This window comes from Falco naumanni, chromosome 1 (assembly GCF_017639655.2).
Source record: "Falco naumanni isolate bFalNau1 chromosome 1, bFalNau1.pat, whole genome shotgun sequence".
Taxonomy (NCBI): Eukaryota; Metazoa; Chordata; class Aves; order Falconiformes; family Falconidae; genus Falco; species Falco naumanni.
Genome location: NC_054054.1, coordinates 127028207 through 127055058, shown reverse-complemented (window position 1 = coordinate 127055058; position 26852 = coordinate 127028207). Strand labels below are relative to the sequence as shown.

Here is a 26852-nt window from a genome sequence, read left to right as displayed (position 1 = left end):
GGAAGAGAGGTATGTGTTGTATCATTGAATTAAGCAGTGGGAAGAGGGAATGGCAGCAGGCAGAATCTACTTAGAAGACCAATTTGTGGTGCTCAATTCCCTTGATAAAGTGGGAGTAATCCTGTGAGGCGCGGTGGCCCCAGGGCGCCTGGCTGCAGCCACGGGCAGGCCAGGTCGGGCAGTGGGTGGCAATTTATTGCTCCAGCCCCATTCTGTGCCTTGGGTTTAGTCCCACAGCCAGGGACTTGCACTGCAGCAGACCTCAGCCCCCCCCAGACACCTCTAAGAAAAACAATTTTTGTGCTGAGGGTGGTGCAGCACTGGCACAGGCTGCCCAGAGAGGTGGTAGATGCCCCATCCCTGGAGACATTCGAGGTCATGTTGGACAGGGCTCTGAGCAACCTGATCCAGTTGAAGATGTCCCTGCTTGTGTCTGGGGTTGGACTGGATGACCTTTAAATGTCCCTTCCAACCCAACCCATTCTGTGATTCAGTGAGTCTCTGCCTAGGGCATGTGGGCTGGTGGCAGCGTCTTCATTCCACCGGTCACTGGGACCAGGCGGCTCCCACCAGACAGATGAGGTCTGTGCCCGTGTGTGTGCACATTGTGCAGGCTGTGCACCCCAGGGTGCTGTCAGGGTGCACGCAGAGGTGACGGCCACTGTGGGCAGTGACAGGCCACAGCAGGAAGGGGTCCCCCAGCCCCAGTTTTCACTGTGGCCCCAGCAGGGTCCCCGGGGCAAGGGGCACAGACAGCTTCTTCCACCCCCGTGTGTCCTGGGGGGGTCCATATATGCTGGGGAGCCACTGGCCACAGGTGGGAGCTGCTAGCCGGAGCACTGAGGGGACAACCAGTGCACAGGGGCTGCAGACTCAGCCCTGTGGCATAGGCAGTGCCCCAGCTTCGGGGTGGCAGCCAGGCTGGCAGCAGGTGCTGCAGGGATGTGCTCCAATGGGCCCTGGCACAGGCAGACATCTGGTGCTTGCACGAGGCTGCTGCCCACCGGCAGACACCATCCCTGCTTGGGGCTGTGCCTGGTGCTGCCAGCTCTGACCCCCGGCCAGCCCCAACAAGGACAGGGATGGGGATGGGGATCTGCCGCCACCAACACAGACCCCTTGGGGTGCCAGACCCAACCTGCGGGCAGGATGGCAGGGCACGACGAGGGGCTGTGTGGGGGACAGGGGACCATGGGGCTGTGGGGCACAGCCACAGAGGACACAGGGACAGCCTGCAGGCTGGCCGGGGGTCCCCATCACACTGTGGCGGATGTGGGACCCTGGCACTGCACATCAGCCCTCCTGGGCAGGGTCTGGGCGTCTGGTGCCTTTGATGCCGTGGGGCCAGCCTGGCTCCGGCAGGGTGTCACGGCAGATGACAGTGGGATGTTTCCATGGCAACACTGCAGCAACAGGCGCAGGGCCCGGCGCCGGGCGATGGCCATATTTACCTTCCCAGAAACCGCTTCGTGCTCTAGCAATTTGCCTCAATTAGGCTCGTTACCACTTCAGGAGGCCGCAGTGACGGCAGCGGGCCGTGGGGGCTGCCCTGGCCAGCTCCGGCACGGTGGCTCTGGGCAGGGTCTGTCCCTGTCCCCCTCCCCATCCCCGTCCCAGTCCCTGCACCTGGGGGCCCAGGCAGACCCCGACCCCTGCGCTCCCCTCTCCTTGCCTGCTCAGCCCCACAGCAGTGCGCTGCCCCACGGCACTGCTGCCACAGCCTCACAGCTCCCGTCCCGGTGGCCAGACCCCTCCGTCCCACGTCCTCGCTGCCTGCAAGCACTGGCCCCCAGATACCGGCTCCCCACTCGGCTGGGGCAGGCGGCGAGTTGTCAAGTAAACAGAGGAAAATTACTGCGTGCTTGGCGTGGCGCTGAGCAGCCAGGGCCGGCACTGCGGGCATGCCCTCCTGGTGCCATGGCCAGCCTCGCTGACGCCCTCGCAGTGGTCTGGGACCACCCACCCTCCAGACAGACAGTGTGGCTGCTGCTGTCCCTCATGCCATCCTGCGTGGGTGGGCATGCCTGGAGCCATGACAGTGCAGGTGATGCTGGGGCAGGGTAGGATTTGGTGGGCAGCCCAGCGCTACTGTTTACTGCATGGGGCTGCCGATGGCTGCTGGGGCACAGCTCCAAGTGTTCGCCCCGCTCATCACATACCCTGTGCCGGGCTGCGTATGAGGTCCAGACAGCCGGGACTCATCATCTGCTTGGGACCAGGCAGGGCTGGCCACTCTGGGTGACAGGCAGTGTCCTGACCCAGGGCCCATGGGTGGCAGGGGGTCACAGCAGGGCGGCTGGCTGTCAGCTAGGGTGTCCCCTGCTGGGGACATGCACATGCCTAATCCCTGCACACCAGACGATTGTGGTGCCCAAAGCCGCGGCATCCGGGCTTAGCACTCATGTGCGCAGCACAAGCCTCTTAGGGTACTGGCTCGCCCAGCTCCCTCCCCACCACGGGCAGCCAAGCGGTGGGCCTGTGGCACAGGGGCACCCACTGCCCCGCACCCCATGGTGCTGCTCACACTGGGCAGAGCTGCCAGCAGCGGCTGCCCAGCCGGTGGCCTGGGCCAGCTCCCAGGAGAGCTGGGGTGCCAGCGGGCAGAGCCAAATGATTTAATTAAGGGCTGCTGGCAGTGAGAGGACAGAGCCAATTAGCAGCCAGAGGAGAGTGTGTGCTGGCGGGGAGCTGGAGCCCCGGCAGAGCGGCAGTGGCTGCTGCCTCACTCACCTGCGTGGGGCTGTGGGGCAGGCAGCAGCAGGCAGCAGGGCAGGCAGCAGGGCTGTGGGGCAGGCAGCAGAACAGTCTTCTGGTGCAGCCCATCCATGCCGGGCGGCCCAGCTCCCCATGCGTACCCATGGGTGCTTGGGGGCGCAGTCTGGGGCCACAGCATCCCTGGTCCCCACACCCCAGACAGAGAGGCACACGCAGGCAGAGCTGGCCCTGCAGCCCAGCACGGGCCCACACCTATTTACAGTTACAACAGATAAATTACAGCACTGCGCAAAGGGTCTCAAAGGCGCACGAGGGCAGCACCACAGGATGAACCCCCACCCGCCACCCCCACACAGATTCCCCCCACCCCACAGATCCCCTCCCCACAGCAGTCCAGGTCCTGCTCGCCATGCCTCACCCGCAGCTGGCCCAGCTGCATCCATTGTCCCGTGCACATCTGGCACGGCACAGCATCCTCACCGGGGTGGGCAGGGTCCCACACAGCCTGCGCAGTGCCCAGAGGAGGACGGGGCTGGGGGGGGAGGCAGTGGCTGCCCCAGCCAGCTTGGCCTGTGGCAGTGGGGCTGGCACAGCGCTCCCACTCTGTCTGTGGGCTCAGAAGTGGCTCTCGGCCGTGGTCTCAGGGAACTCGTAGCAGTGGTGCCGGTCCCCCAGTGGGAGGTGCTCAGCGGTGCTACGGCCGGTCCTCTCGAGGTAGCGGGTGTCGGGGTGCGCAGGTACTGGGCTGCGCCCCAGCCCGTTAGCACAGCCGCTCACCAGCTGGTGCTTCTCGCAGGCGCTGCCGGCACCATTGCGGGCACTGGGTGCATGGCTGTAGGTGTGCTTGTACTCCTCCGCCAGGTCCTTCCCCAGCTTCCACCGCTGCCACCTCTTCAGCAGTTCTGCCTGCACCTGTGGGCAGCCGCTGTCAGTGTGGCCCCGTGCTCACTGGCTGCCCGAGGCCCCCCCCCACCAGCTACCCACTCCCACACCATCCTGCTCACCTCCTTGTTGACGAAGCAGTAGAGGATGGCCACCAGCATCCCCTGGGCAGGGGGAGGAGAGGTGTGAGGGGCATGGCCAGACCCTGACCCCAGCCCTGGTCTGGTCCCTCCTGAGACAGAGGGTCTCTGCAGAGGGCCAGTCCTGCGTGGGGCTGGGCTTACCTGGAAGGAGCTCAGAAAGAGGTCAAAGAAGAGCTTGACGTAGCGCAGTGTGCCCTGGGCATGCTCATCCGTGACAAAGGCAAAGACCACTTCATGGATGCCCAGCAGCGGGATCAGTGTCAGGGTGGACTTGGCCAGCCTGCGTAGAGGGGTCCTGTCAGCATGAAGGCATACACACACGCCCCAGCGCAGGCACCACAGGCCTGCAGGGCGGGGGCTGTGCCCACAGCCCACCTGAACTTGTAGTCAGTGTAGCGCATTTGGTGCGCACGGAGCTTGGAGACGAGGATCTGGATGATGCGGATGAAGATGAAGAAGTTGATCTACAATGGAGTGGTGAGCCATGAAGGGCAGAGCTAGGCAGGGCAGGGGCAGGCAGGCCAGCTCAGCCCCAGCCCAGGGCAGCCCCCCTGGCAGCAGGCTTGGGGCCCTGGCAGATGCTGCGTGAGGAGCTGTGGTGGGCAGAGCTGCAGCCCCAGACTCACCAAGATGGCCAAGAACACAGGGAAGCGAAGGATCCACCAGAAGCCCATGTTGTTGTTGGTGGTCCAGCACCTGCAGAGGGCAGGGATGGGGACTGCTGGGCAGCCTTTTGTCTGGGCAGCTGCTAGAGCCTGGCCTGGCATCAGCAGCCCCAGGTGAGCAAATGCCATGGCTTGGCAACCTGCTCCTTGCATGGGGTGATGGTGTGGAGCCTCTCCGGGGCTGTCACACCATCCCCACCATGCCTCAGTGTGTCCCACGTGCACCCACCCCTGCCCTGCACACTTGCAGACCTGCTGCATGGGCTGGTACTCACTGGATGTTTTCATAGAGGAACTTTACGATGACCCAGGGGATGAGGAACAGCATGGGCGCTCCTGGAGGGGGGGAGGGCAGGGGGCAGGTGAGGCACGGTGGGGACAGCGTCAGGGGACAGGGAGCCAGCCTGCCTGCACTCACCCCAGCCAATGCACAGGTAGAGGGTGAAGTAGCTCCTCTCAGAGAAGACGGCCACCACCAGGAGGTTGTGCAGGTAGATGCCCTCCACCAGCAACCAGCAGTAGTTGGCCACGATGCCATACTGCATGAAGACCGTGGCCGCCCGGCAGCCTGCAGCTGCCTGTGGGCAGCGTCAGGGCTGACGCACAGCCCATGCCCCCGGCCCCACCAGCCCCGCCACTCACCTCGTCGCTCAGCCAGATGTGCACATTGTAGTCGTCAATCTTGTCGCTGTAGTGGGTCTTGAGGAGGGCGTCGATGACCAGCACGGAGACACCCTTCAGGATGAAGGAGGCGAAGAGGTTCATGTGGATGTAGTTCCTCATGCAGTGCAGCTTGCTGCAGACACGGGGAGCTGCTGTCAGTGTCTGTGCCCAGACCCTGGCCATGGCCCCCACCTGCCCCCCATCTCCTGCCCCTGGGCTCCTAGCACAGGTTCTGCCGGCCCCCCATCTCCTGCCCCCTGGAATGGCACGCACCTGCCCCCCAGCCGGGCAGCCATGCCCACACCCCTACCTGAAGCCCAGCAGCAGGGCCAGGGCGAGGAGCAGTGCACACAGTGACACTGAGTACCCCACAGTGTACATCACCTTGAAGCTGCCGTAGGTCTTGGCAAAGTTTTCCTGGAGAGGGAGGGAGAAAGTGAGGGCAGGGCAAGGCAGGGCACGTAGGGCAAGGAGCCCCACATTGGCTGCCCCCCAGCTCACCCACCTGCACCTTCAGATCCTCTGCGTCCAGCTCACACTGCGTGGCATTGCGCAGGGACTGTCCCTGGGGGCCCATTACCCACTGCCCATCTGGCCCGCAGGTCTTGAAGACATGTCTGTGCTTCACTGCGAGAGGAGCAGGCAACGGGGTGTGCCGGGCCCCACAGCCACCACTGGCATGGTGTGCTGCCCGGCTGTGACCGCCTGGAGCAGTACATGCACACACGTGTGTGCACACAGCATACAGGCACACCCACACGCATGCACACCGATGCACATGCACACCCACACGCATGCACACTGACCCACGTGCACACCCCCATGCACACACGCACCACCTCGACCATTACCTTTCTGGTACCAGGGCAGGAACCAGGGGCAGGGGACACTGGCAGTCCTGTTGGGCAGTGTGTCAGGCCAGCAGGAGAACTTGTCGAAGGTGCGGTTACAGACCAGCTCTGCAGAGGGACAGGACACGGTGCCACCTACGCGGTGCCACCCTCGGCCTCACCCACACCCACGAAGGCAGCCAGGCGCCAGACCCCACGCCGGCCCCTCTGGCCCTGGTCCCTGTCCCACAGGGACCCGCACTGGCTCTCACCTGTGGGCGCGGGCAGGCGGCTCATGTTGCGCTGGCACTCCTCACTGTATGCCTTCCAGCTCTCAAAGAGGTAATCTGTGATCTGGGCAGAGGGGCCCTGGGGGCACAGGGGAGCATCACTGCACCCTGCCCCCCAGCTCTGGGACGCTCCAGGACAGGCATGGGTGAGTGCAGGCTGACACGCCATGCAGTGCCTTGCCATGCAGTGCCATGCTGTGCTGTGCCATGCTGCGCCATGCCATGTGGATGGCAGGGCAGGCAGGAGAGGGCACCGGCTGCTGCACCACATGCCGTGGTGAGGAGCTGCTGCAGGCAAGGGTGGCCCACCGGCAGCTCAGGGGTTGGCAGCAGACCGAGTGGTGGGACAGAGCCCCACCATGTGGGACGTCCCATCCTTACCTGGCAGCAGAGCAGCAGCAGCAGGAAGCTGAGGAGACGTGGCCGGGACATCCCTCCACCGGGCTGCAAGCTGCATGGGGAGCAGTACAGGGCACCTGCCTTCCTACCAGCCCTCAGCAGCTCCTCTGCCCTGGCAGCGAGGGCCATGGAGCACGGGTGACCCTGCACGAGACACCAGGTCATGGGGGCGCAGGCGGCAGGACCTGTCCAGGGCTGAGCCAGGGCACGCATGGCCCAGTGCAGGCGGGCACTGGAAGGGAGGCCACCCCGGCACAGAGCCGGCCCTGGTCACGGCGCCATGCTCCTGTCCCCGTCCTCACCCGACCCTGACTGGCTTTACCGTTCAGCTGTTTGTTTGTGCGTTTTCCCGCGAGGCAGATCAGCTGCTGAGTACCTGCCGTTCGCTCCCCAGGACAGCGCTGGAACTGTGGCCATGCCACACCTCCGCCCACTGAGCCAAACACCCCAGCTCCTGCGTGGCCAGAACGCAGCCACGTGCAGGACACCACCCCTGCACAGGGCAGACCCTCGCACCTCCCTAAGGCAACATGGCCCCTGACGTCCTTGTGCACAGACCCAGGTAGGGGGTCGCCCCACACTGGTGCTGGTGCTCAGCTGCACATGGGTGCTGATCCCTGAGACCCCAGGACCCCTGGTGGCCAGCAGGACCCCTCCTCACGCCTAAGCATCTTCTTAGGGCAAGGGCTGGTGCCTGGGCTGCCTCCCCTCCCCACTGCCTCCACGCCGCTGCCGCTTGGGCAGCACCGATTTCAGATCTGCTTCCAGTGGTGGAAGGAGCCTGGTCCTGGCCCTGCAGGTCTCGCCGGTGGTGGCACCCACCCAGGGATGGAGGTGGCCAGGGAGCTGACAGCAGCCCCACCAGGCAGGGACAGGGATGGCTGCCAGCCCTGCAGCAGTTAACCATTAACCCGCAGGGATCCCTGGCTCAACCCGCGGGGCTGCCATGGCCCCAGGACCAGCTCTGCCTGGCCCTGCCACTGTGGCTCCATCACCCCCAGCTCAGGCGAGCAACATGGTGCCTTGTCTGACACGGTGCCCGGGAACTCCCACACAAAGCCTGGCTCACGAGGAGCTGTAATTCCCTCCATCCCCCTAAGCCGGTTATGGGGCTCCTGAGCAGGATTTCAGCTCTTCCGACAAGGGGCCATTCTGGTGGCAGCCCCACGGCACAGCCATGTGGGGTGCCAGCAGCTGAGCTGCGGGGACGGGACAGGACAGACAGCAGTGCTAGTGCCACTACAGACACTACAGCATCATTCCCCCAGCTTCCCCACCAGGCACCCGCCGGAGCGCCACGCTCCCCAGCCAGCCACTGCTCCCAGGGCTCGCCGCTCTGCCCATGCCTATTTTTATCCCTGGGAAAGTCGCGTTTCCTCCATGCAGACCCACTCGCCATGTCGCAAGCAGCTGCCTGAGAAGCTCATTAATCAGTGTGGGGCTCCAGATGCAGCTCCCGGAGCTGGACCTGCCGACGCGTGCCTTATTTAGACACTCCTAGGACAGAAGGAACTGTCTCCTGGGACAGTCCTCACTGGGTGGGCTCTGGGAACAGGGACCTTCAGTAGGAGCCCACTGGCCACCTGCCCACACCAACATCCCTGTCCTTGTTACCCCACTAACCCCACACTAGCATCCCTGTCCTTGTCACCCCACCAGTCCCATGCCAGCATCCCTGTCCTCGTCCCCATGCCAGCCCCACACAGCGTCCCTGTCCTTGTCACCCCACCAGTCCCATGCCAGCATCCCTGTCCTCGTCTCCATGCCAGCCCCACGTCAGCATCCCTCTCCTTTGTCACCCCACCAGCCCCACACAGCATCCCCACCTGCCCCATCCTGCTGCCACCCACCACCCAGCCCTGTGGGAAGGCCCCGGTGCCCAGCCCCTGCCCCGAGCATCCCAGCCCAAGAGGCAGTGCTGCTCCTGGCACGGTGGGTCAGCAGCGATTCGCTGCCAGCCCCTCTGTGCAGCCCAGGAGTCAGCTCTGGGGCAGAGGTGTCGCTATTTTTAGCTGCCTGCGATGGGATTTAGCAGTGGGGAGGCCTCTGCCCCAGACTCCCCCCGGGCTGGCAGCAGCTCCCCCGGGCCCTGCTGCAGCCAAGCTGGGCAGGCTGCACTGGGTGAGGGGTCCTGGCGCATGCGGCCGTCACACTCCTGGCCTCCAGCACGGGGCTCCCCCCGGCACAGCGGGGCCCTGCCTGGGCCCTTTGCCCCAGCTGCCCACAGCCACAGCCCCGCACCAGCCCCCCACTCCTGTGATGCAAGGGACCCCCGGCAGCACGGCCAGCCCATGGCACGCTCTCAGTGATGCAGGCTATTTCCAGCAGACACGTGGGCGTGCAGGAGTAGCTGTGGACCACTTGTCCCTGGTTCGCCGCAGATGGGCAGTAGCAGGGAAGGAGTGGGGGCCCTCCACAGTGGCAATGGTGAGGTCTGGGGTGGCTTGGACCACCAGCAGCACTGAGCACCTCCCTGGGAGCTGGCACTGCCCAGCATCAGTGCCTGCAGTGCTCAGAGTAGTGGTCGCTGCTGGCTGGAGATGCCATGGCCGCTGGTGCCAGAGCCCCTCTCAGCCATGCCCACTGCCAGAGGCAGCACCTTTGGGGTGCCTCGACTCCATGTCACCACCTCCCCTCACCCTGGTGTGCCCGACCAGCTCCCGGTGCCGCATTTTCCTGCCCCGGCACCTAGCACCCAGCTGGGCCAGGCTTTGGGGGGCCTCCCCGCCACGCTGAGCCGTAGGCACTGAGTAGAGGTTGCCCAGCATGCAAGTGGGTGCATCTGCTGGGGCTGTGCCATGCTGCAGTGGGTGCACAGGGGACTTTTGCCCCACGCTGGCATTAGGCAATGTGATGTGTTCCTGTGTCACAGCTCTGCGGCTGCTGACTCCCACGGAGGCTGGGCTGCAAACACCCAGCGCTGCTCCACTGCTGCAGCCACAAAGGGGAGACCTCACGCCTGTGACAGGAGAGGAAGAAAGAGGAATCGGCCCCTGGACAGCTGCACCTACACAGGGAAGGGGTCAATGCCAGCAGCCCTAGTGCTGGGGGTCCAGAGGTGTCAGACACAAGCGCCATCATCTGCCCTTGCGTGGGGGGAGTGGGGAGGTCACTGGTGCCTGTGTTTGTGCGCTGAGCCCTTCCCAAGCCAGTGGTGCCAACTCCTGCAGCGGTGGGGGCAAAGCAAGAACCCGCTCTCCCCCCTGACCAGCTTCCCTGTGGCCCCTGGCCCTGTGGCAGCCATCGGCCCAGGGTGTGCTGGCAGGTAGGGGGCTGGGTGCACAGCCTGGGGGGGGGGGATGGGGTGAGCTGAGCACCAGGGCATGCTGCACTGTTGGGCTGCTGCCACTGCTGTGGCATCGTACCAAGCCATAGGGAATGGATGGGAACAGGCTTGTGTCAGGATTTTGTCCCCCCACCCATGGGTATGCAGCCTCTGTGCTGTCTGACAGCAGCTCTGTGCTGGCGTGGACCCCCATGGACAACTGAGTGCCCAACCCTGCCTGGGGGAGAGGCGCTCTCCTCCTCCTGTCCAGGTCGGCTTCCCCTGGGGATTTTGCTGCCCTGGCCCGTCCAGCTGGCACCCAGCTCTAGCTGCCATCACACGTGCAAGGGAATGAGATCCACATCTGGGATCACTGCGGCTGATTGCCACATGGATCAGCAGCTCGGCGAATCCTCCGTGGGGACACTCATGGGCATATGCAACGTGACCCAGAAGCACCCGGGCACAGTCATAGCACTGCACAAGTGCCGGGAAGCTGGCACAGCCCAAGGCAGCCTGGTCCCTCCACGGAACTGGGCTGGGAGCATGGACTCCCTGTAAGCGCAGCCCTGCGCCCAACACACCACTTGCTGGAGGCGGTGCGGGGGGCTGCACGCCCTCCAGACACAGGGGTTAGCCCCCAGTGCACTAATGCAGTGCTTTCCACGGCTGGCTTTGGCTTTGAGCTCAGAGCTACAAGCCAGCACGGCAGGGGCTTTGGCACTTGGCAGGGGAGGGGACGGTGCAGGGCCAGAGCTGATGCAATGCCAGAGCGAGCCTGGCCCTGCAGATGCTGCTCCACTTTCCACCCAGGACCACAGCAAGCAGGGCAAGTGGTGGGGGGAGATGGCGGCAGTAGGGAGGCCTGGGAGGTCTGATCCACACCCTACGCTGTGTCCCTGTCCCGAGCTCAGGATGCCTCCCACGACCCACCTGTGACCCACGACTGCTCCAGTCCTCCCCCGTGAAACGAGTACCAGGAACTTTGGCAGCAGAGGAACAGCTGAACTGCCTGGAGCAGCCCTCATGCTGCAAGACCGCAGCTCGTTTGCACAGTTACATGATTATGGAAACGCTGAGCAGTGTTACACAGATAGAGCCGACGTCACCAGGCACCAACAATGTCAGATTCTGTGTCACTTTGGACCAAGAAAACCTAAACCAACCCCGACAGCATTTTCGTCAACAGCAACACAGGATGCAAACAGGACAAACTCTTTGCATCATCTCCATGACTGCCTTGCTACCGAAAGGGATGGCCAAGAACACCTTCCACAGCTGCCCAGTACCAAAGAGGGAATGCCGTCTGCAAGCACAGCTGGGTAGGGGTCAAATAGCCTTGCTGCCTGGCAGGCTCTGGCAAGGGGATGCTGAGCCACACAGCACCTCGGTCCTGGCTTGGGGAAAGGGGTTTTTCTTGTTCACTTTGCACAAAAATCCATGAAGCACAGGAGGATGGCACAGGAGACAAGGCATGACACGTGTGGTTAGCATGTCACAGGGGAAGCACAGGACTGGGAAAAGCCAAGGTAAAGGTCAGCACAGACAGGCGTGTGTGTGTGCATGCATGCATGGACTGGGAGCTCAGCACCCGCCTCCCCAGAACAGCTCGTGTTGCAAATGAATGCTGTGGTCATCATGGAGCTGGGGACAACCTCCCGGTACCCCCCCCAGGCAGCAAGCCCAAAGCTGACGCTGCTGAGGTGCAGATGTGCAAGGGACATTGCACACAGCAGCTCATCCTGGAAGGGGTCCTGGCATGGTCCCTCCCTGTCCCAAGGCTCCCGCAGCACCTGGGCATGGCCAGCCACCAGCTGTGCCGGAGGCAGGAGGTGTCATGGGGTGGCACTTGTGCCCAGCCGTCCACTGGTGCTTGCTGCTTGCAGCCATGTTCCTCAGAGCTCCTGAGCTGGGGTAAACAAGGACGGGGCTCTGGCCAGGGCAGGGCCAGGGCCAGGACAGGACTCAGGACGGGGCAGATACAATGGAGGAGCACAGGGGGACAGAGCAGAGTGACCACCCCATACCCCCTGCATCTGGCTTGCCCAGATCCTGCCCCTGCCCGGCACAGCAAGGTGCATGGAGCAGTGCTGTGCTTGGTGGCTGGTCTCAGCCCTGCACTGCTGATTAGGGCTTACGGTCACATTTTTTCATTAAGTATTTTTAATCCACATTTTGCCTTTTTTCTGTTCAGCCTTCTCTCTTTTCCCCTCTCCAGGCAACAGAACATTAAAAAAAATCTGCACCGCAGCATGCAGAACAGATCAGGGATTGGTGGGAAGGGACAGAGCTGGCAGCTAGGGCAGCACTAACATGCCGAGGAGGGGTCCTGCAGGTCCTAAATTTTCCTGCTGATGCACAGATAAAGCCAAGGAAATCACAGGGGCAAGCACCGAATTTGGCATGGGTCAGGACACCCACAACACGTGCTGCTGAGCACTGTGTGGGGCAAGGCGGCTGAATTACAGGGTGCGGACGCACGCTCGGCACCGTTGGCTGGGCAGCAGCAGAATGCCCCGTCCTCTGCCCGTCCAGCCACTGCAGCTTGAGGGGAGCTGCCCTGACGCCAGCGTGCCCCCCTCTCCTTTGCCACCCTGAGGGAGCAGCCGGGCTGGGAAGCACAGCGCCAGGCAGAGGGGATCGCGGCAGCTGCTTTGGAGATGCGCTTGCAACGACGAGGGCGGCAAGGTCACATACCCAACATGTCCTGGTTAAACAAAGCCATTTACCAACACCGTGTTGACACAGCAGAGCTTGGGACAGAGTCACAAAGGGCACTCGCAATGGGCTCCTGCAACACCCGGAGAGCTTGGGGAGTGCTGGGAAGGCTGGAAAAGCGTCCCCTGCTTCTGCCCCTCGAAAAGAAACCTGCAGGCACTGCTGTGCCCGCAGCAGGGAGACCCAACGGGCACCATCCCAGCGAGGGGCTTCTCCAGGAGATGCTCCCAGTGCGCCAGAGCCCGGCTGGTATCACTTGCCTGGGCCTCACAACAGCCACGGCAGCACCCGGGGGTGCCGTGATGCCCAAGGCCAGAGCCCCTCCCCAGGGACGCCCGAGGCAGCGGCTCAGGGGGGAACGGGCACAGCCCAGCTGGGACCTCCCCGGCCCAGGACACCCCTTGCCGAGGGGCTCAGCCACACCGCGGCCGACGCCCAGCACCGGACGGCTCCGGGAGCTGCTGCCCCGGACTCCCGGGGGATCAAGCCGCGGCCCCGGGGATGCGCAGCTGCGACCCGGCTCCACATCCAACGCGACGGGGCGGGCGGCATCCCGCCGGACGGGGAGCCCCGAGACCGCGGGGACGGGCGCTCCACTCCCCCCCACCCCTCCCTCCTTCCCCATACCTGTCGGGGCTGGGCTCGCGGCCGCTCCCGGGCGCATCTCGGTGCTGACGGGGACCGGGACCGGCGCGCTCGGCCGCTCCGGCAAAAACTTTTGCCGGAGCCGCGGTGGCGGCGGCTGTGGCGGCTGGAGGGGAGGGACCGGCGCGGGGGGAGGGACCGCGGGCGAGGAGCCGCGTCCCGCCGGCCCTCTCCTCCCGTCAGCCCGGGGGGGGCGCAGCCCGGTGACCCCCGCCCCACCCGTAGCCGCCGGTCCCGGGTGCTCGGCGCTGGGCACGGCGCGGCGTTGCCCCTGCGGCACCGCATCACCGGCGGCCGCACCCGGGAGCTGCGCGGCCGCCGCCGCTTGTCCCCGCCACCGGCTTCGCCCCGCGCCCGGCCACCGGCTCGGCTCGCCGGCGGGGACGGGGCGGGCGGAACGGTGCGTGCAGCCGGCCCGCACCGACCCCCCAAAGGAGCGGGACAGGGGTTCCCGCGGCTCCGGGGGTCCGCTGCAGCCCCTGCCGGGAGCCGGCGGGATCTCCCGGCGCCAGCGAGGCGGCGGGGCCCCGGGTCTCCCCGGCAGTCCCGGGGGGGTTCCCCGGAGTCGTTTCCCGGCGTCATCGCCCCGCTCGCGCGCCCGGGCACACTGCAGCCACGCAGCCGGGAGCCGCCGCCACCCCCTCGGTCCGGCCGGCGGTGGCGAGTCCGTGTCAGCCGCGGGCAGTCCCGCTGCTGCACGGTCGGGCACGCGCACACCCGGCAGCGAGCGCCCTGGGCCCCGCCCCCGACCCCCGGGTGTGGGGCTGAAGCGTGGCCTGGACAGGTCTCCCGGCCGCGGGGGTGCCAGCAGCCCACCTGTGGGCCGACGGCCGTGGCGGCTGTGCGGGCGGTGGCAGCTCAGGGACACAGAGCATCCTCCCACCCGGACCCCCCGCACCAGGTTCCTGCTCCGCTCAGCCACCCGTGCGCTGGATGTCCCGTGGGTGCAGACAGAGGGTCTGGGCCACCTAGGCACACACTGGGGCTTGCAGGTGCCCTGCCAGCACCAAGAGGGGGTCAGACCCACGGCTGCCCCCCTGGAGACAGCCCTCACACCCCTCTGGGTCAGGAGGTGGCTGTGGCAGTGGGAAGGATCAGAGGCCCCCAGCCCTGCCTGGTGTGGGCAAAGGGATGACCTGTGGGGAGCCCCCCGAGGCAGCAGGGCCTGGGGCTTGGCATGCTACCCCGGGGCGGGGGACAGGCCTGGGCAGAGGGCAGGATGAGCTCAGGAGGGGCCAGCCAGCTACTCGAGTGCAAACACCGCTGGCAACAGGCTGCCGATAGTCCTGAGGCCTCTCGTTTTCCAGTGCTCAGAGATAAGACATGTGCCCGAACTGTGCAGCTGCCGGACGCTCTGTGCTCCAGGCTGTGTCTGGCACATGCTGTCCTGCTGGTGCAGCTGTGGCACAGTTCAGCTGCTATAAGGGACATGGGAAAAGCACATGCGAGTACCAGAAGTGCAGCAGCTCAGGGAGATGGTGGCGCAGCTGGAACATCCCTGCCGCTGGCTGGCACAGGGCTGAGCAGGGCTCCGTGTTGCTGGAGGGCAATGGCTGGCTGGCCGGGGCAGGGCCCTGCGGCTCCACCGCTCTCCTGCTCCATGCTGGGTGCCTGTGAGGGCACCAAGCAGCACCCGTTGGCCCTGGGAGCAGGGCTGGGGTGGCTGGGGGCATGGCCACCACAGCCTGGCAGCCCCCAGCCCCTCACAAGGAAAGCAGGCTCAGCTCTCCCCATGCTCACCTGCCCGTGGCTCTCACATGGGGCCAGGCACAGGAACAAAGCAGCATGCCAGCCAGCATCATTAGACTTCGTTAAGGTGACGAGCTTTCACTCCTCTGCTGTCCCAGGCTGGCTCTGTTCCACCTGCTAGAGCCCAATTAGCATCACATCCAGGAGGCAGCTCCTGCCAAGAGGCAGAGGCTGGCACCCTCGGCACGGCTATGCCCTGGTGCTGCCCACACAGCCGAGGCTGGGCACAGCTCAGAGCAGGGCTGGTGTGGGAGCCCAGCCTGCAGCTCCCCACCGCACAGGGCTGGGAGGCACTAGGCACATGTGCCCTCTGGGCTGGGGACATAGAACAGGGTGAAGACCTCCCTGCTTGGCATAGTGCAGAAGGGGATGAGCCTTGCTCTCCTCCCTCCACTCCCGGAGAGCTCAGCCTGAGCCCTCGTGCAACGGCAGGGAGCACAGCATCCTCCCTCCCACCACCCCCCAAGCAGGACACCAGGTCCTGGACTTGCACTACTGTTTATTATAATACATATTAAGGTCACAGATATTCCAGTTCTTTGATCCCTTGGGGCGACCATGCACAGAGAGTGGTGCACAGGGCAGAAGGGCTGGTGCCTGCAGCCCCCACAGGCAGGATGGTGCAGGGTGAGGGGGGGGCCATAAGGCAGCCTTGGCACACTCAGGGGCTGGGGGTCTGCCCCAATGTGAGGGGCTGAGGAGGGGGTGAGGCTGCAGCACAGTGCTGGATGGACACCCTCACTCAAGGCCAGGGCTGGGGGCCGGGGTGAGTGTGCTGTGGGTGAGTGCCAGGTCCTCAAGCAGGTGCTGCCTGGCCCTGGCTGGGGTGAGGGTCAGCGGCATAGCTGCCAGCCTTGCCCTGGGCAAGGGCAGGCCAGGAGAGAAGGGCTCCAGCCTGCACCTGGCCAGCAGCGCAGAGTGGCCCAAGGGCTGCCACTCCCCCCTGGGGTCCGTTCTCTGTCATCATTGGTACGAGGCACAATCCCTGAAGAGCCCAGCAGCTGTCGGGCGCTGGTGAGTTTTGGCTGAGCTGAAGCAGGTGGTGTTGGGGGAGGCCAGGAAGGAAGCAGAGCGGGGATGCCAGGTTGTGCTGATCCCAGTGGAGGAGCACACAGGGCCAGAGGCACCGAGGGAGGACAGGCCCTCACAGCACTAAACCTGTGTCTCCCCCTCCTGCTTGCATGAGGGGCTGGGAGCCCGCCAGCTGCCCTGCTTCCCCCAGCGTGTGGGGGACACTGCAGCGTGGTTGCTGGCCCCCCAGCCCCATAAGCTCTGTGACCAGGCAGAGAGGCAGAAGGGCAGATCCTCTGTCCTCTGTTCCCGAAGGTGCACAAGGAACAGGGAAGAGGGAGGTAAAGACAGAACTTGTGGCCAGGAGGGCACAAGGAAGATGGCAAAAAAACCCCAAAGCAACAGTGCAGAGGGGACAAGGGGCCCAAGACTATACCAGAGGTAACAGATGCTGCGAATAGGGGTGACAGGAAAAGGGAGTCTGGGACTGCCTGGCCACAGACACTGGCAAGGCACAGGAGTGGGGATGAGGGGTAAAGGAGCAGCACTGGCCTTAGACAGTAGAGAGGGGTTCTGGGATCTCAGCAGTGACCTGTATGCTCACCCCCCTGGGGTGAAGCAGGGTCTGTCCCTCCTACTCAGGTGATCACTTTGATCCCAAAATATTTGCGCAGCTGTTCCAGGAAGACAAAGGTGAGGATGGTGTGAGGAACCAGCCGGATGGCAGCAGGAACAAAGCCCTGGAAGGGGACAGCAAGAACGGGGAGAGTCAGCGTGTGCCTAGCCCTGGGCTTCCCCATCAGGGCCAAGGGTGCCCGGCAGCCCAACCCACAGGGAGCAGCAGGAGCTTGCAAGCACCAGGGAGTGGTTCGCTGGGCATGCAGCATGGAGCTGGGGCCTTGGTGGCAGGCAGAGACTACCACGGCAGTGAGGGAGGCACTGCAGCCATTGCTGTGCACACAGATCTCAGCATCATGCATCACCCCTCTGCCCCCAAACACATCAGTGCCAGCATCACCACTACGTAGACAGAATCTTGGTAGAAGCCTGGGTCAGATCCCACAGCCCCCAGTGCAGAAGGGGTTGGACGCTGCCTGGGGAAGATGAGCAGACAGGCTGTAACAGGGAAAATGCCTGACTGGCAGCATCTGGAAGAAACTTCAGGCGTGAAACCCTTTTCCAGGAGCCCTACCAGCAGTGAGACTGGACACACAGGTGACTGCACCAAGCCCAGGTGCGTAGGGTGCAAAAGCTGACCAGTGTCTGCTGGTCAGTAACATCCAGCGAGTGCTGGAACACTGCTGCCTATACCTGCATTCCTGTTTGGGAGCCCAATGGGTACAAGAGGGCAGCTGCTGCAGTGCGCAGACCCAGGCTGCAAGCCCAGAAGAGGCCATGGCTCTTAATGCCCCAGGGCCAAGGCAGGGGCTGGCAGATGAAGGCTGCCAGCAGCAGAGTGTGGAAGACTCCTGCCCCAGAGCTGTTCTGGGCCCTAACCTCTGCTCCCAGCCCAGTCCAGTCTCCCCCGGCTCCACCCCATCCCACACAGCCCCAGCTAGGTACCTTGTAGAAGGCGAGGGGTCCGAGCTTGGCAGTTTCCATGGCACAGTGGGTAACACCCTGGAGTGAGAGAGACAGAGATGAGGTGGTGCTGGGAGGCAGAGGCCATCGTGCGAAGGGAGCAGAGGTGGGCAGGATGGGCTGCTCACCCGGTACTCTCCCTGAGAGTTCATGAGGCGGGTCTTGAGCACATCCAGGGGCTGGCACAGGAAAGTGGCACATCCACCCTGGGGAGAGTCAAAGAGGGTCAAGCAGCTCTGGCTCACAGAGCAGACCCAGGTGCCAGCAACTGCCACTGTCACTGGAGAGACCCAAAGCCCTGCCTGGGACCAGCTCCAGGCTGGGAGCCCCACAGAAGCCTCTGAGCCCAGCTCTGCTTAATCAGAGCCCTAAGAAGCACCTCTGGCAGCCCCAGCCTGGGGGACCTGAGCCTGGCTGCAGGCAAACCCCATCCCAGTCCTGCCTCCCCGCACCCAGCCCTGCTCACAGCGATGAAGCTGGCCAGGAAGTGAGTGAAGATGTTGTCCGACAGCAACCCAGTTGTGAGAACCAGCTGCTTGGCCTGGTCATAACAGGACAGCTGTGGAGACACAGTGTATTAGTGAAATGTCGCTACTCCTCGCCATGCCAGGAACGACCCCTGTCCTTACCCCAGGCACCTACCACCCAGCAGAGCTGTCCTACCTGCCCAACAGTGACTAGGGCCCCTCGGCTGGATGCCATCGTAGCTCCGGAGAAGAGTTTCTTTAAGCCCTCTGTGGACAGACAGATTGGGATCAGCAGAGTCCTGGGACATTACTCACACTCCCTCCTCCTGGAAGCCTCCTTCCCTGCCTGGTCTGTGTCCTGGACTCCTCACAGAACAGCAAATAAGCTGCAGGAAAGAAAAAACCTTCAGCACAGCCCTGCCTCCTCCCTGCTGCTGTTCATTCCCCTTCCCACCTGCTCCCACCCTCTTGTGCTTCACAGCAGCTCCTGCAGACCTCTCTTTTTTTTCCCACTGGCGTATGGGCAGGCTGCCAAGCTCTGCCTGGCCCATGCCCCAGCCAGATGCACAGCCCTCGGCTCCCCTGGAGTCACGGGCCCCACGGCCACCCTTCCACCCCCTCTCCCTGCCCCAGCTGAGCAAGCACCCGCGGGCGCCCCAGCCACGGCTCCCCACTGCCAGCAACGAGGCAGCAGGCAGGCTCACCCTGCCCCGGCTGGCACAGCCTCACCTTCCCGGAGGACGCGGTACATGCCGTCCAGGGCATGAGAATAGCTGGAAGGAGCGAGAGGGGAGGATGTCAGGGTCGGAGGCTCCCCAGCACACCGGCAGCTCCGAGCAGGCAGCGGCAGCTCCCGGGGCTGCGGCCTGGACCCCGGCCCCGCCGCCCCCGTGCACGGGGCTGTGCTGCCGGTGCGGTGCTGCCCCCCCGCGGCCACACGGACCCCCGGGGAACCCGGACCCCCTGCTCTGCCGCGGCCACACGGACCCCGGGACCCCAGACCCCTCCCCGACCTGCTGCCCCGGCCCCCTGAGAACCCCCACCCCTCCCGACCTCCCTCTGCTGCCCTGGCCCTCCCGGGAGCCCTGGCCCCCGACTGCACTGCCCCAGGCCCCCGCTCCACTGTCCTGACCGCCCACCCCGGGAGCCCAGGCCCCCCACCCCACTGTCCTGGCCTTCCCAGGAACCTGAGCCCCCCAGTCTACTGTCCTGGACCCCACTCACTTGCGGCGCAGTGAGGGCGGCTGCTTCATGTCGTTCTGCATCCTGGAAGGCAGAGCACCACGGGCTGAGGCAGAGGTCAGTGCCCTGCTGCCCCCCTCAGCCCCAGGGACTGGGGCAGGGCTGCCCCTGCTCGGGGCAGTGGCCAGAGGCCCAGCAGATGGATTGTGTTGCCTGTTTGCAAAGGGACCAGAAAGCTGCCTCCAGACCCATGCCCCCCCCGAGGGCCATGCAACGGCTGGGGGCTGTCACACCAAATGGCAGAAAACAACTGGGTACAGAGCTCCCCACCAGGACCAGGCACTAACCAGTGGCAGCCTGGTCAGGAGAGAAGTCTGGAGCCTGGGGAGCACCCCACCATCCCCACCGCTGCCACCTGCCAGCCACAAGCCTTCTTTCACCAGCAGCACCCAGAACTGACCTGACATTCACCATGTCTGCTGGGGTCCCCACGAACCCGCCGGTGAAACCTGAGGGCAAAGAAGACCTGGGGTCAGGGGGCTCCTCCAGCCCAAATGAGCCTGGGGCTGAGGGACCCTCTCCCTCACTCACCTCCCACTGCACCCAGCAGCACTTTCTGGTAGAAGGGGGGAGGGCCCTGGCTGCCCTGGCCCAAGTGGTCCCTCGCGGTCTCGTAGATGGCAAAGCGAGTCAAGGAATACGTCATCTGGAGGAGGGAGAATGAGCTGCTGTGTCCCGCTGGGCACCAGTCCCTGTGGCTCAGGGCAGCCTGTCAGCTCCAGCCCAGCTGCCAGACAGTGAGGGCAGTGCTGCACAGCAGGAGCTCCACGCTGGCCCTGGGGGACCAGAGACTGTCAGGGCATGGTGGCACTCACCTGCCGGCACAGTGAGGCACTGAGCCCGTTGTAGAGAGCCAGGAAGCCATCGGTGCGGATCACACGCACTGCCATCCCCATCATCCGCATCTTCACCTCCTGCTGGGTCTGCAGGTGGACCTGGGGCAGAGTCCAGCAGCATCAGCACACCAGCCCAGTGCTGGGGCTGGGTAGAAATGGGACAACACAGGGCAGCAGAGCAGCGATGGCTGCTCGAGTGCTCATCAGGATAACTTGTCAGCACTCGCACAGGAGATTCTGTGCAAACAGCAATAGCTCCAGGCTCTCCACGCCTAAGCAGTACTTGGGAACTGGCCCAGCCCAGCACCAGAGGGGTGGAGGCTGGCAGGAGAAGGGGCAGTGCTGTGGAACCTGCCCTCAGTCCCTCCCAGGCACTTGCCCGACTCAGTGGCCTCAGCAGCACACCCCACGATGAAGTGGTAGCCCCGGGCCACATCGGGGCAGGGAGGATCCAGAAGCACCTGAGCAAGCAAGCAACTAGTGTGGGTTTGCTTGATGGGACCACAACAGGATGAGTTAATTCAGGACCTCTTGATGGCCTACAACCTTGTCATGTGAAATGGCAGGCTTCTAGAAGCAACTTCCCCTCCTCCCAAGCCACAGGAATTGCACAGGCAGGAAAACAACCCCGTAGCTCTGAAGCACTCCCTGCCACAGCCTGGGCATTCAGGTGCTCCCCTGCCCAACCCCAGCAACCCAACACTTCCCACCACCACTGGAGGAAGTGATAGTGGGACTGCGAGGGCTGTCTGGGACAGAGGAGCTGTGCTGGCTGGTGCCAGAGCATGTTCTGAGCATAACCACCTAGCCCCACACTGCGAAGATCACATGTGGGTCAAAGGCCCCAGGAGATAAGGAGAACAAAGGGCTGCTGGCCAGGGACCAGGCCTGGCTCCCATTAGAGAAGCCTCAGCATGGTCAGAGCGTGGGACACACAGCGGGACGCTGGGAACAGCCTCTGCCTCCTGTGCAGGGCAGCAGTGGGGGGCAGGGAAGGGGCCTGCCTTCGGCCCCAGCAGGTGGATTTTGGATGTCGGAGACCAGAGCTTGTGACATGCTGGGTGAGCAGCTGCCAGGCAGCGCAGGGCAGGGGGACCAGGCAGGCGGGGCACAGCTATGCCAGAAGTGCTCTGCTGCCTGGCCACCCCAGGGCTGCAGGCAGGCGGGCAGGGGAGGAGCTGGTCAGTGCTGTGGTCACTGCTGCAGGGCAGGCGGTCCCCGTGGGCGGCCAGTGGCTGCATCCTACAGCCGGGCTGGCTGGGGCCTCCCGCCGGGGCCAAGGTCCAGAGGTACAGCAAAGCGCCCTTGGCCCCCTGCCCTGCCAGACCCCGAGGCCCCTTGTGCTTCCCCATGCCTGGCACCAGTCCCCACTGTGGGGGAGCTCTGGGCCAAAGGCAGGTCTGTGTTCAATACTCAGGTGCAAACCCTCGGGCAAAACCAGATGACTGGCCTGGGCTCAAAGCCACCTAGCACATGGGGGCTACGCATCCACAGGGGACAGTGCATGGGGACACTGCCCCAAAGTCAAACCCATCACACTGGCTTGGAGACAGAGGCAGACCTAGCAGCATGTGCCAGCCTAATTCCCCTTCTTAGTGCCTTGCCAGGCCGTGCTACACAAGCCCCCACGGGCTGCCAGCCACCTCCGCTGGGCAGCCGGGGCCAGCCGGGCACGGCAGCACGCCGAGCACCGGGACGCGGCGTCCCCCCCGTGCCAGCGCCGGCTCCTCTGCTGGGCCCGCGCCCAGCGCGGCTTCCCCTCCCTCGGTGCCGTGCGGTGGGCAGGGGTGCCTGTCCCGAGCCCGTCCCGCAGGCAGGGCAGGCCCCGGCCCGGGCTCGCTCCCCCCGCAGCCCGCCCGGCCGCCCCGCCCGTTGTGCCCGGCTGCGCGCGGCGCCCGTGGTGCGGGAGCAGGATGCCGGGCCGCCCGCCGCGCCCCGCCGGCACCTTGGCCGGAGGACACGGATCCAGCGGGCCCGCGGCCAGCGCCGCGCAGGGCTGGCCCGGGCGTCCTCCACAGCCCCGCACCGCGCAGCTCGCGGGGCCGGCACCCCGGGCTCCCACAGCCCCCGGCCGTATCCCCTCAGCCCCACACCCGGCCCCGGGCCCCCCAGCGCCGTGCCCCGGCGCCCCAAGTCGCCTGCACACGCCCCCCCGCACCCCCACCCCCCCAGCCCAGGGCTGCTCCTCGCGCGCTCCGGCCCCTCGCAGCCACAAACCGGCCGCCCGGCAGCCGTTTCTCCACCGCCGCTCCCGCCCTCCAGAGCCACCCCCCCGGCTCCTCAGAGCCGTTCCCGGCCCCCAGCCTCTCAGAGCCGCGTCCCCCCGGCCGCTCCCCTGCCCCTAGGCGAGGTTCTCCGGCTCCCCCGAGCGGATCATCCATCCACCCGGAGCCGCTCCGGCCGCCCCCCCGCCCCCCCGCACCTTGAGCAGGTCCAGCGGGTGGGTGCAGCACGCAGCCCCGCACGACGCGAGGCCGCCGAAGTACCAGCGCGACACGCGCCGCTCCGCCATCGGCGCCGCTCTGCACGCGGCCCCGCCCCCCCGCCCCGCCCCGCCCCGCCCCGCCCCGCCCCCTCCCCACTACCGGCGGGGGATCGCGGAACCGCGGCCGCCCCCGGGCTCCGAAGAGCCGGTTCCCGCTCCGCAGACGGCGGAAGACGCCTCCCCCCGCTAACGGCCGGGGCTGCCAGAGCTCCCCGGGGGGCCGACACCAGAACGCTGCTCGAGGCGGGGGCAGCGCGGCGCGGCGGGCGTCAGCAGCGCTGGTACCGGCTGCGTGCGTGGGGGCCCGGCAGCATCAGGCAGAGCTGATTCTGGAGAGATTAATCGTTTTACAGCGTGGTTTTTTTTACATTTATGAAGGTAGAGTTCATTGCGATGCCAGAACTAGGCAGCAGCCCCGCCAAACCGTACAGCATTCTTGCAGTGGATCACTGCCAGAGAGCATTCCCACCGCACAGCCAGGGGATGCCTCACACTCAGAAGCACCGGACCCCGGCTCCGGCAGCAGCCAGTGCCTGGGCAGGTGGCAGCGAGGAAGGCTGCCATTGCGCCAGTCCCTCAGTGATGAGACAGGGGCCGTCTACTCTAGAACCACAGTCCCTCCAGCTGCCTCCAGCGCTGCTTTAATCTTCTCTGCTTCCTCCTTGGAGGCATTAGCCTTGATCTCCTGCGGAAGAGACTCCACCAGCTTCTTTGCCTGTAGGAAAGACAAAGTACGAGACTTGTAAACTAGCTTTCACTAACTGGATTAACAGATTTAGAGCCATGAGCCTGACTTTTGCATAAGCAGGGAAACTCACTGACTGGTCCCAAAGCCAAGACTTTTTACTTTAACTACAGCACATCCTGCTGGAAGATGTCTAAACCCAACTGTAAGTGGGGGCCCATCCACTTTAGTCCTGGAAGGCCTTTTTCAGCCAATGATTGCCCACCAATTCCTCCTACCACAGGCATGGTGCATCCAGATGCGCAGCCCCAGTCTGAGGAGCCTGGGACACACAGAGCCACTGCAGCAACCTGCTAAGGCAGCTACTGGCCTGCCTTGGCTCGCCTTTTTTCAGAGCGAATGTTTTGGGTTGCATATTTTTGCCAGCAGGGAGAAGAGGCTGTCTCAGGGTTTGTACACAGCTGTGCAGGAATGTGCTGCACTGGGTAAAAAAAAAAAAACAAAAAAAAAAACTTCCCATATGGACTATGCTTAACAACACAATCTTGATACTTTGACTTTTTATACAAAACTATCGATACTATGCAGTACTGCAAAATTTAAGGCAAGCTGAAAAGCTGTTGAACTGATTTAAAGGGACTTCCTGGAGTACTGCTGCAAAAAAGGGAAGGGAGCCCAGGAGGATAAACCCTGCTGCAGTCAGATGCTCTCTCTCACAACCCAGCAGCAGCAAAGCTATTTGGCTCCTTAAAAAAAAAAAAAACCAGGGAGGTTCCTACAGTAAAAAGCTGCTGCTAGCTGTCTGCCATGTGGCACTGCAGGTATTTTAGCACCCAACAGATTGACCATTGCTGACAGAAAGAAGGTTTTGTTGTTTTAATTCACGTTGGGCTCAGTGACTATGTATCCATGGTGGCAGGAAACACTTTTTCCACTAGGGATGAGAAGGTGTAGCTGTGCTGGCAAAGCTCAGCAGGGCAGGCATGCCTTCACTCCCCAGAGCCCAGGACAGCGTCCGGAAAGGAGCTTTTCTGGCTTGCCAAGATGAGGACAGGCAACACAATCAATGTTATTCATTTAAGAACCTTGCTCACTAATGTGTAACTTCTGTTCTAAAGCAGCCACAGTCAAAGGCAGCAGCTGCTCACAACACCCAGCAGGAGGAAGAGCAAGGCCAGAGCCAAGCTGGACCCACGCAGGAACACCCACTGGGCAGAGAGGCAACGCACTTCCAACCCCAGCTGGACCGTATGGGAATGAAGATGCGAGGCAAGTATCTATTGGGCCAGCTCTGAACAAGTGTCCAGAGGTGCAAATGGACTCGAGTCCAGCTTGTGCTGACAACACGCCTGTCTCATCAAGCGGTCGTTTCTGCAGGACTAACCTGTTTGAGTCACATCAGCACCCAACGTCCCAAGATTTTACTAGCAATGCCTTTTTGCAAATCATTTACAGCCCTACAGGACAAGAACAGATTCCCTGCAGATCTCATTAAAATCACCTCAGTTGGATAGCAATAAAATTTATAATAAAAACATTATCACCTACATTTTGAATACAACCCCTGTAGACAAAACCAACTGTCAGGAGCAGTTTTGCGTGTCTGTGTGTGTGTATTTTAACAACAAAATATCAGGTCGGGTAAGTCACACTTGACAAAGTTTATCCGCAATAACCTGCATCTACCAACCTTTTAACTGCATCAGAACTGTAGCCAGCTTGTCTGACAGGTTCCACATGCTAAGCCAAGTTGATTTAGTATTAGTTCTGCAGACAGCTTTTAATTACCTGATCGTGTCCGCTACAGGGTTTTGGTATTTTAATGTTTGCTTGGGACTGATAACGGATCAACAACTGTGAGACTAACCAAACTGACAGTTAGTTATCCCAGCAGGCCAACGAAACTCATGTCTCTGCTACCAGAGTTTCTCTGTTACCGAACTGTCTGCTTTGCAATATATCAATACAAATGTGTCAGAAGATTTTCTGCAATTCCTTCTGATATCCCAGGCTTCAAATAAGAGCAGATCTACAATGCTCAACATTTCTTCCTTGCAACTACATAAACAGACAGCTACTATTATCCCCAAGACATGAAAGCATCACCCGAGGAGAACCAAAGTGTGTTAAATACTTCCGCAGTAGCAGCTCTATCACCCATTCTTTGTTCTAAACCTATATCATGGTTCAAGGGCATGAGCTCAGATGCTGCACAGAACTGTGAAAGGCCCGTCTCATCCGAGGAAAAAGAGGCATCACCTACAAAAAGAAGAGCTCTGAAAAAGACTGGAAGTGTGGATTGCAAGACATGTGAATTGCAGTAAATCATCTAAATTCAGAAACGTATTGGCCTTCAAAAAGCCAAGGAGAAGGCAAGCCAAATCTGTCTGTAGCAAGGAATCCTGGCTACTCCCAAATTCTACAAGAACGCTCACAGAAGCTCCTGAGTTTGGAGATGCTGAAGCTGGCTGGCACAGGGCACTTTGAGGTCATTGCCTCCTTCACCACTTCTGCTAGGGGCTCACTTGGTGGCCATGCAGCAGAGCAGGGAGGGAACAGCAGTCTCTAAAAAAACCAGGCAAACAGATGTGACCGATCCCTGCTCTACACCTCATCCACATCTTTGCACTGAGGCGTGTGCACTGGCAGACTGTTCTAAACGCAGAAATCCAGGCTTCCTTTCAAACAGAGAATTGAGGCTGCTGCTTGCTACATGCTTCAGGACCCATCTGGGCCTGGGGGCGATGCAGTAGGGTGGCCAGAGCCTCGGGCAGCCCACTCCTCACCTGCACCAGGTTCACTCCTGGCACGAAGTTCTTCACCTCCTTGATCAGCTTCACCTTGTCAGCAGGCTTCAGCTCTGTCAGCCGGACAGTGAAATGTGTTTTCTCTTTCTTGAGCGGGACATCTTCCTCCTCCTGGAAGCAGCCAGAACTCGGTGAAAGTCCAACAGCCCTCCCCCCCCTCCCCCCGCGCGTGGGGACCCACCAGGCCGACTCGGAGCCCCTGGAGCCCAACTCCCGACCCCGCCCGGTACCTGCGGAGCTGCTTGGGCGCGCTGGAAAGGAGCAGCAGCAGCCGCCGCCGGCATCACCCCCACGTCCGGGATCTTCAGTGTCTCCTGCGGGAAGAGCAGCGGCACCGGCGGCCAGTGAGGCGGCGCACGCGGGCCGGGCCAGGCCGGTATGAAGCGGGCCGGGCCACCCACCTTGAGGAGCGCGTTGAGGTCGGCCACCTCCAGCAGCGTCAGCCCCGCGATGTCCTGCACCAGCTGCCGCACCTTGGGCGAGTACTCCTTGGTGGCCGTGTCCAGCGGCGCCTCGGCCAGCACCTCCGAGCGCCGTGCGCGGCCCGTGCCCAGCGCCCGCAGGCCGGCGGCGGGTGGCCGGGCCGCGGCCCAGCGCAAGGCGGGCGACAGGCGGCGGGGGCAGGCGCGGCGGCAGCGCGCGGGCGGCGGGCAGCATGGCGGCCGCAGAGGACACGGCGGCGCTCTGCCCCGCGCTCGATGGTCCCGGCGGCCCCCGCGCCGCGTCGGGCCGCTCTAGGCCGCAGCGTCGCGCCTCCATGGTGCGCGAGGCGGC

At 63.4% G+C, this 26852-nt stretch overlaps 3 protein-coding genes across 6 annotated transcripts; all 3 read right to left on the bottom strand.

The window, feature by feature from the left end:
* Positions 1 to 3071: 3071 nt before the first annotated feature.
* GCGR (glucagon receptor) lies at positions 3072 to 13812 on the bottom strand. 3 transcript variants are annotated; one of them, XM_040582260.1, is made up of 14 exons: positions 13198 to 13812; positions 6570 to 6731; positions 6171 to 6267; positions 5920 to 6027; positions 5574 to 5695; positions 5379 to 5485; positions 5048 to 5201; positions 4824 to 4983; positions 4681 to 4741; positions 4367 to 4436; positions 4116 to 4204; positions 3882 to 4020; positions 3720 to 3761; positions 3072 to 3627 (listed from the first exon to the last, which is right to left on the bottom strand). In XM_040582260.1, the coding sequence occupies exons 1-14, from the start codon at positions 13795 to 13797 to the stop codon at positions 3331 to 3333; spliced, it is 2208 nt and encodes a 735-aa protein (XP_040438194.1). In that variant the 5' UTR covers positions 13798 to 13812; the 3' UTR covers positions 3072 to 3330. The 3 variants fall into 3 exon arrangements, with proteins under 3 accessions (XP_040438194.1, XP_040438196.1, XP_040438197.1); XM_040582262.1 differs by having other exon boundaries at positions 4824 to 4944; XM_040582263.1 differs by lacking the exon at positions 6570 to 6731.
* Positions 13813 to 15446: 1634 nt separating this feature from the next.
* On the bottom strand, positions 15447 to 22636 carry SLC25A10 (solute carrier family 25 member 10). Of its 2 annotated transcripts, XM_040582265.1 has the most exons (11): positions 22524 to 22636; positions 20081 to 20200; positions 19797 to 19911; positions 19666 to 19714; positions 19248 to 19289; positions 18753 to 18796; positions 18220 to 18290; positions 18023 to 18115; positions 17685 to 17762; positions 17539 to 17595; positions 15447 to 16715 (listed from the first exon to the last, which is right to left on the bottom strand). In XM_040582265.1, the coding sequence occupies exons 1-11, from the start codon at positions 22611 to 22613 to the stop codon at positions 16614 to 16616; spliced, it is 861 nt and encodes a 286-aa protein (XP_040438199.1). In that variant the 5' UTR covers positions 22614 to 22636; the 3' UTR covers positions 15447 to 16613. The 2 variants fall into 2 exon arrangements, with proteins under 2 accessions (XP_040438199.1, XP_040438198.1); XM_040582264.1 differs by having other exon boundaries at positions 17539 to 17762.
* Positions 22637 to 22917: 281 nt separating this feature from the next.
* Positions 22918 to 26852, bottom strand: MRPL12 (mitochondrial ribosomal protein L12). The gene is given in 5 exon segments (XM_040582259.1): positions 22918 to 23301; positions 26058 to 26189; positions 26309 to 26392; positions 26480 to 26698; positions 26700 to 26852. Coding segments are annotated over 5 exon segments (690 nt in total). The 5' UTR covers positions 26838 to 26852; the 3' UTR covers positions 22918 to 23184.